The sequence below is a fragment of the Bombus vancouverensis genome, chromosome 5 (genome assembly GCF_051014615.1).
Source record: "Bombus vancouverensis nearcticus chromosome 5, iyBomVanc1_principal, whole genome shotgun sequence".
Classification (NCBI taxonomy): domain Eukaryota; kingdom Metazoa; phylum Arthropoda; class Insecta; order Hymenoptera; family Apidae; genus Bombus; species Bombus vancouverensis.
The window spans coordinates 9,837,560-9,846,277 of record NC_134915.1 but is presented as its reverse complement, the minus strand read 5'-3'; the positions used below and the strand labels follow the sequence as shown (position 1 = coordinate 9,846,277).

At 35.8% G+C, this 8,718-nt stretch overlaps 1 protein-coding gene across 1 annotated transcript; it reads left to right on the top strand.

The window, feature by feature from the left end:
* The first annotated feature begins 588 nt into the window (after window positions 1–588).
* LOC117160627 (ribokinase) lies at window positions 589–3,245 on the top strand. Its single transcript, XM_076618814.1, has 7 exons — window positions 589–1,138; window positions 1,491–1,623; window positions 1,715–1,841; window positions 1,941–2,102; window positions 2,176–2,267; window positions 2,353–2,541; window positions 2,772–3,245. Exons 1-7 carry the CDS (start codon window positions 1,089–1,091, stop codon window positions 2,946–2,948), a joined length of 930 nt encoding a protein of 309 aa, XP_076474929.1. The 5' UTR covers window positions 589–1,088; the 3' UTR covers window positions 2,949–3,245.
* Window positions 3,246–8,718: the final 5,473 nt, after the last annotated feature.

Genomic DNA, 8,718 nt, shown 5'->3' with positions numbered 1-8,718 from the left:
ACTTTTTCTCAAAGTTTTTTAATGGAATTAACAAATTAAGAGGTATGAGATTTTCATTTATAACTAGAATTGGCATAGGTTCTAAGATATATAATGAAAATATAATCTTTATGAAATTATAACCGGTAGTTAGAAGTAATTAATTAAGGGAGATTATTATTGGACCTTACATAGTAGCGTTAAAATATGAGAAGGTATTTAGTTAGAATTAAAAATAATTCCATTCCTATTTTAGAATATTATAAATAAATATATAATTATACTAAATTATCAATGAACACTTGACAATATAAATAAAGTAAATTATAGAATATCATTATCAAGTAAAATAATTAAGAAGTTATTTACTTTATGAAGAGGTATTTCTGTCAATAATAAAATAAAAAATTTCTTTTATTATTATTTGAAAAAGAGCTTCTTTTTATGCTTCGAATTTTTTCAGCAATAGTAGATAAATATTTATTTTATATGAGATTCATTCATTTGCCGATAGATGACAGTGAAATAGTTTTCTATGTATATTATTGTTTTGGTCATCTTTATCTGTACATTTAAAGAACACATTAATCGTAATTTTTGTATTCTTTTTAGATCTAATTGTAATCATGTTGTTATTTTCCATAATTGAAAACGTGATTATGAATTTTAAAGTGGAGAAGTTAGCTTTACCTATTATAATAAATGTATGATACATATGTAGTGGAACAAAATGTGTATTTTTAAAATGAAATAATAATAAAGACCTTAATATTTATTTATTTTCTAATTTTAATACTTTATTTTCGTATTAAACTATCTCATTATATGAAATGAAAGTTCATTCGTTTACGTACTTGCACATGTCATTTCAGTTAGGTTATATGTATGATACAAAAAAGTTTTATCAAATGAATACATTGGTCCATGTGATAATTGCGATAAATCCAGATAATTAGTTTTATCGGTTGTAGTCGTTTATATGAATAGTATCTTTCATGTTTTTCCATTAAAAAGTACAGTTTCTACGTGACAGGCATTACTTACATAACCCCGATAAAGACGTTCTTGTCTTAAAAATTTTAAATAGTGACTAATTAAATCGAAGAGAAATGTCTCCAAAAATTGTTGTTGTTGGTTCATGTATGATTGATTTCACTTGGTAAGTGATCATTTTGCTTAACGTAAGTATAAGCAATTTGCTTAACTTTTTAGAAAATCTATAATGTAGGAACATTACAAAATGAAGATTAATAAAGAACAATTTCTTTTTATATGAAAATTAAAATGCAGTTCCTGCAATATTTGAATAACTAAGACTTATATGTATAATATACTGCAACTGAATTATATATTTCCAAAAATAAAATCCTTATATTTAATGTTAGACATGTCGAATACATTAAAAAAATACAAATCTGTATTTAATCGAATGAATTTAAATTAAATATACTTCCTGTCATATTTATTACGTAATTTATTGTATAATTGAATGAATATGTATCATTTTCTAGCTTTTCTCCCCGTTTACCAAAACCTGGTGAAACATTAATTGGTACTAAATATGAGATAAAGTATGGTGGTAAAGGTGCTAATCAATGTATAGCAGCTGCTAAGCTTGGTGCCGCAACAGCAATTGTTGCTTCTGTATGAATTTTAGTTCTATTCGCGATCTTTAATAAATTATACTATAAGCAATAAATTTAAAACAATTTTGTGGTAATTAATTTTTATACAGTTAGGTTCTGATACTTATGCCCAAGAGTACTTAAAAATATTTAAAGAAGAAAATATAGATGTTTCTCACGTTCAAATACAACCAAACCAACACAGTGGAATAGCACATATTACAGTTACCGAGAATGGTGAGTAATAGCCATTAATTCTGATAGAGTTTGATAGAATTTAGTTTTACAAATGTTTAAAGTGCACGAAATTTCTCGAGAAAAATTTGACAATTTTAGGCGAAAACAGTATAGTAATCGTATTAGGATCGAACGCGTTGATGAGTTCCAACTTTGTGGACTCCGCGACCAACATGATCAAGAATGCTTCTATTTTATTATGCCAATTTGAGGTACCTCAGGAAATTACTCTACACGCTTTAAAGATTCACAAAGGCCATGGTCAGTTGCCCTTCGTAATGTTTTATTCTTCCATGAAACACACACATTAGTTATGGAAAATGGAATGTGATAGGTTTGTCCATTGTGAATGGGGCACCCGCTACGGAAAATGTCCATCCAGATTTATGGAAACTCTGTGACATATTTTGCGTCAACGAGATAGAGGTATCTTCGAACTATCAAATTATAAAAATTAATTTTTTTTTAGGAATTTATTTTTAATTTAATTGTAACATGTATTTATCTGTAGGCGGAATTTATGAGTGGAGTGCAGCTTCAGGGACCGTCAAGTATACAGCAGGCTGTTGAAAAATTTTTGGATAAGGGTTGCAACATAGTGATTATTACTCTTGGAGAACAGGGAGCGGTGTATGCGTCTCAAAGCGATAGAGTAATTAAAAAAGTTTGTACTAGTCACGTTCAGCCTGTAGATACAACGGTACGTTCAATGATCTTGTTTGTTTAGTATGCAGATATAGAATATTTGTCTGTTTCGCTTGTTCTAAGCTTTAAGAATATTTTTATCTTCCATTTTTAAATTTCCTATTTTGTTACCTCCTTATACATCATCTATAGAGAAAAATTTGTTTATGCTCGACAATTAATTTATAAGTCAAAGGGACGACAGTCCGTGAAATCGTATCGCTGATATTCACGATATATGCACAGGGAGCTGGAGATGCATTTCTAGGCGCTCTTGCATATTTTAAAGCTTATCACCCAGCGCTTTCGATGGACGAATGCATCCGAAGAGCTTGCGTCGTTGCCACGGATTCCGTGTTGAAATTCGGTACACACGCGAGTTTTCCGAACAGGAGCAGCCTGTCGCCGGATCTGTTCGCTTGAATTAATAAAAATGTTGTACATTCTATACAAACGACACATCCTTCCGACATCTGTTCCTTCTTTTATTGTTATTTTATGTCGTTGTTCTTCTTGCTTCTTATCTAACTTTGTCATGTTTTGATAATAATAAAGTATTGTTAAAAAAGTAAAATAAAAATGAGCGATGATTGTTTATGTATACTCCAGCTTCATTTTGTCCCGTGTTTTTTGTTGCATCCAATAATAAAAACGAGGCGACTCTTACGCGAGAGGAAATTGTATAACGTTGACTGAATAAAGTTTTGCTGTTCTATTTTATATTACTACTATATCTTAATTAGTGTAAAGTAATCGAAGAATGAGGTTTCGAAATATTAAAAGTGTTTAAAACGAGCCACGAAAACAAATCATAAAATTCTATGAATTCCCTCTATATTCTATTTTCCTTATCGCATAAAATAAACCTGACAGTGGGTCTCAATTTATATTTTCTCGGTATCCAGTGATTCCAATATGTTCGTTTATACACCCATACAAAAATCTCCGATACATTTATCAGATTACGGAAGATAGTGACGCCTATTTTCACAAAATGCTAATCTCTCTCATGCATAGTATTCTGATCAATTCTAAAGTCTGTACCGCAGCACGCCTCTGATTGTCGCTGTTCTTCGAGACTGTACATGGATTTTTATTAAAACTTGTATAACTCTATACAAGTAACGAGCAAAAATCTATGAAAAGATCAGACTCTGATTGCATTGAATTTTAAATATAAATATAATAAAAAACACTAAATTTTCATATTAAACCTTATTTTAATGTATAAAATAAAATTGATTTTCCCGCGAAAGATTCGTAAAGCATCAAGATCTTCGATCTCGCGTGAAATCCCCGAGACAATGTTTTCAATATTCCTCCGGGCAAAACAATAGGAAAATGTAAGAGATGTTGCGGGAATGGTAGATTGCGAGAACTCATGGAAAATCGTTGTGATCAAAATCGTTCATTCTTTATGTAAGAAACAATATTACGTGAAAGTGTCCAGTTCTGGAATTTGACTGGTTTACGCGAATGACGCGCCAACTAATACAAATCCCATCCATCTAGACCCGGCGCTATTAAACGACTAGTCAGCCGTGTCCTCAAACTGGTGGAACTTCACAAACGTCACCGCCTGCGTAAGAAGTCTGCCACAGTAAAATATGTCGTCCTAAAATGCCAACAGGCAAAGGAGGTGTGTTAATTACGTGTGGTAACGCGAGGAATCACGATCCACCATCTCTCCCTTTTCTCATTTTCCACGAACCGGTGCCACTGGCCGGTACCAGCCTATTGGCCACTTTCCTTCCTTCATAGATGATCGGTGACGTCTGCGCCGGAAAACACCGCTATCTTACATATTTAAGGGGACGCGTGTTGTTGCAAGAGGAAATGAAACAGGGACCCCATTGACGTCACGACGGCCAATAACGAAGAAAGCATCCACGATGGGAAACTAAATATCACCCGGTACGAAACAGGGGATTGGTCACTCCCGAGGTGGAGATGCGGTGGCTACCACCCACGGTTTCTTTACCTTAAAACTCCGGCAGTGGACAGGGAGAGTTCACTCAGTTTTCAGCAAACCGCCAGGAACGATCCAAGCCTCTTGAAACAGTTCTTACACCTCGACGACTAAATCGAACATTTCTCGGATAAGATTCGGTGAGAACGAGAGTTGAACAGGAACTTGGTCGGAAGTTTCTCGAGTATCGATCGGTGTTGGCAGTTCGTCAACTTTTAGCCTAAAGAAGCAACGATCAATTTGGATCAAATTTTAAACCATGTCTCTATACACCATCGTGGGGATCATTGTTTGTATTCTGCTCGTCAACTTCACAGAGAAAGAATTTACAGAGGCCAGGATACGATCGGAGAGATTCCACGTTCGCCATCAGGGTATTTATCGACAACTCCGCAGGGTACGTCATCTGATCGAGTCTAGTAATCAATGGAGGTCAAAGAATTTGTCGAAAATCAACGACGACGACGGGGCCGTATGGATGAATTCGATAGCTGCGCAACGAAAACGACGCAATTTGGAAATAATAAACGATGGGTTCGTGGTGGAAGTGAGCAGGTTGCAAAATGCATCGATCTGCAATTACACGATTGAACCAGTCGGGGAGATATTTGGCAGCCGGGTGCTGAGCAATCTACATCACATCAAGTGCAATCCAACCGATCTTGGTAACAGGTGTCAGAGTAATAAGCCTCATTGTTGTATACAGACCTATGAAATAATAGACCTGCCCATCCCCAATAAAGCGAATGAACCAGTGACGATTTATACCGGATGCGTATGTGCGCACCTTCATACGATTAAAGCGAAGAATTTTAAAATGAAACGACTGGATTACTAATGATCATAAATCCTAGTGAAGAAATGATATCGACAACGTTCAATTAGATGGAAGTATCAGTTAGCGGTTTGTGTAGGTGATAATCTCACTATCCTAACATTCATTAGTGATAAGGTTAATATTCAGTGGTTTGAAATATGCGTTTAGGATACCGCGTAGAATAGTTACTGTATACTCGTAGTTACTAACTCTGTGTTAATTCAACACACGTTAAGTGCCTTGTTAGATATTAAGAACGCAATATTGTTGTTTCGTTTTCTCGGTCCAGACCATTCCGGTAATTATTCGATCTATATTAAGTATGTAAATGGCTAGTTTTTTTTTATCAAGTAATGTAGCTTGATAACTATCTGAGATAATATAATGATCAAAGTCATGAAGCCAATTACAATTGTAGATCCGTAAATAAACTTGGAATGTTTAGTGACGTCCGGATACGGAGAATCTTGATTTGCTCAATACTCGTTGTTCCACGGACAAGCGTGTCCTTGTAATATTATGTAATAAGATATTATCTTTGATTATTTATAGAATGCAATCGGTTCTGTTGCCAAACAATGTGATAGACGCGTCATGCGGTTATTTTTTATACGACTATTATTTATACTATTTATTCTTCTTTTATTTATCCTTTGTACGTTATGAGATATTGTAGTTGTAAGCATTATAATTGTCATAATTTTTTATCGAACAAAACAACCTTCAATCTTTCTACGATGTATCGATAATACACACGACCTATTAACATATTTATACTACGATCTTTTTATTCTAGTAGCATCTTTTCCTTTAGAAGTATTTTATATACCTAATGATATATCATAACATTTAATAAAATATCTTATGTCTAACAAATATTTCGTGTCGTCTTTTTCTTATTCCTTTAAGCCTTCTCCTATCCATTTTCAAGACATTTCTTACTGAGCTTTTCAGTGATAATAGTAACGCCGAAGAGAATGCAGATTGTCGGTGTCTCAAAGAACATAAATCCATTTGATACTTCACGATTACAGTGGTTATAAAACATGATCGCTATGATTGGTTTCTATGAATTTTTCCCACGTTGTATCTTTTCGTGAAAGATCATTGGAGCTGTTCGGGGATTTACTTTATCCACGGCATTTTAAATTGGAAATGCGACGTTCTTTGCATTGTTCTTTGGATCTCGATGAAGACGCTTCATAGAACTTTCAGCATCTATCGAACATCATCCAAGAGCCTTCACGGCAGTTCCATCTCCTTCTTCTTTAATAAAGTTCTTTAATAAGGTCATCAGGTGTGAAGCAGGTACCGGATATTCGCGATCATAGAATGTTACGCATGACTCAGAAAATACCGCGGGACTGAACTCTTGAAATCTTGATCATCAGGACGTCCCACTACGGAAGAGTGAGCCACGCGCCTTCCGACATTAAATTAGTCCATCAGAAAAACCAAAGCACTGGGAGAAACCCTTCTCGACTGACCGACGCAACGGTTACGAAGAAACAGTTACACGTTGCGTTTCCTCCCTTTCCTGTATACCAGAAATGATACTATCAATGTTTAAAAAATTAGCGCGTGATGAAGCGTACAAGTGACTCTTTAATTTATTTTAGTGGGTCAATAAGAACGTTCTGTAAAATGAATTTATGTATTATGTATTTGCTTGTTGCAATGACTGAAGGAGAAAAAAGTTTTGTTATAAACAGATTCTGTACTCGTTGATCCTGAGCAGATTTTGCCCGTAACAGCAATAAATCTGGTATCAAAATCAAAAAGCTTTCAAACACTCGAGTTGACTTTTCAATGTCTCATGTAAATATCTATGAAAAGACTAAAATTGTTTAAGCGCTTTTTAATCAGTTACTTGACATTGTCCCTAATATTACAAACTTTACCAACACACCGTTCCTTTAATTGATTTTTCACATTGTTGTTTATCGGTGAACTCAATGGCATGCAAGGAATGCCAGTCACCGGTGACCCCCGTGATAATCAACCCGATTAAACAGTTCTTAACATTATAAGTATTATAAACTTTACGGACACGCCATTCCTTTAAATTGCTCTTTATACCATTGTTCATCGGTGATCCCAATGTCGTGCAAGGAACGCTAGTCACCGGTGACCCCCGTGATAATCAACCTGATTAAATAGTTCTTGATATTATCGCTGATATTACAGGTATTATAAACTTGACGTACACACCGTTTCTTTGATTGATCTTTACATTGTTGATCATCGGTGATCCCAATGGCGTAGAGTAAGAAAGGCTAGTCACCGGTGACTCCCTTGATAATCGATCTGATTAAACAGTTCTTGAAACAAATACTGTCGCGATATCAACGAAAAATGAAAAAAGTAATAATACGGAGAAAAAAAATGAAAAGATCGATTCAATCTCGAGCTGGTGACACACGAGGAAATTCGTGCTTATGCTAATCGGCCTACGTTAACCGGCATTTCTCGACCAGATACTCGTGTGTTTCGTACGTAATAAATTGCGACACAAGCCGGTTGTCGGCGACGCTGTGACACGCTCCAGCGGCTCGCGTGCTGCATCAGGAAATCCCGCGGTAACACGCGTCTATACGTGAAATCGTGGCTGAATCAGCGTGCAACGACACCGGTCGCGCGCCTCGCCGCCTCATACCGCGCGAGCGTGACGTACGCACGACATACATACCGGTTGGAATCTCATTCACTGATCGAACGAAGACGCGAGACGCGAGTCTTTTCCCTCTCTTCGGTTAGGAAACCGCTGTCCAGACCGATTCCCTTGCAGCTTTTTCCATAACCGCACGGCATCGTGTCGAGGACACATCCTTCACGGAAAACATGTCGAATTCGCGATCTTACCTCGCGGAAATCACCGGAGGATGTCACATGACTCGGTGCAATGTCGTGACATCGCGTTAAGATCTCTGTGTTCCCCTGACGTGGATATTTATTGATAGAACATTGCTGTTTTATGCGTTTTATCCTTTTCTTTCGCCGAACCAACGGTGTATCATGGAGGTTGCTAGGTATGACGAATATGATTTCATGGAGATGATTGTACTCACCATCCTGAATTTTTACGCGTTCTCTTTATTGTCTCTGTAGGGGATTTCGTGGTTTTGATATCACACAAGATCTAGTTTCATATATAGGCCGCGTAGAAGCTACGTTGATCAACTTCATCAACTTGGAAAATACAGAGAAGCGATGATGCTGGACTACAGTTAACATTGTTTTTTAAATCTACCTTAGAATTTACCGTTATCTATGTTATCTTGTTGCGTTGAACGAAATTGTGGACGCATGTTATGTAATAAAAATTAATAAAAAATGGAGTTGATTAGTGTGGTTTCTGAGTAGACCTTTCGATTAATTGCCAGGATTCTTCTTTCCTCGTCTTAATA

What these genes read in the sequence shown, in the direction of transcription:
- LOC117160627 (XM_076618814.1), top strand. Translation starts at nt 1,089, where the DNA reads ATGTCTCCAAAAATTGTTGTTGTTGGTTCATGTATGATTGATTTCACT. An exon ending in TGTATGATTGATTTCACTTG is followed by an intron (nt 1,139 to 1,490) that starts GTAAGTGATCAT and finishes ATCATTTTCTAG; the next exon opens with CTTTTCTCCCCGTTTACCAA. An exon ending in TATTACAGTTACCGAGAATG is followed by an intron (nt 1,842 to 1,940) that starts GTGAGTAATAGC and finishes TGACAATTTTAG; the next exon opens with GCGAAAACAGTATAGTAATC.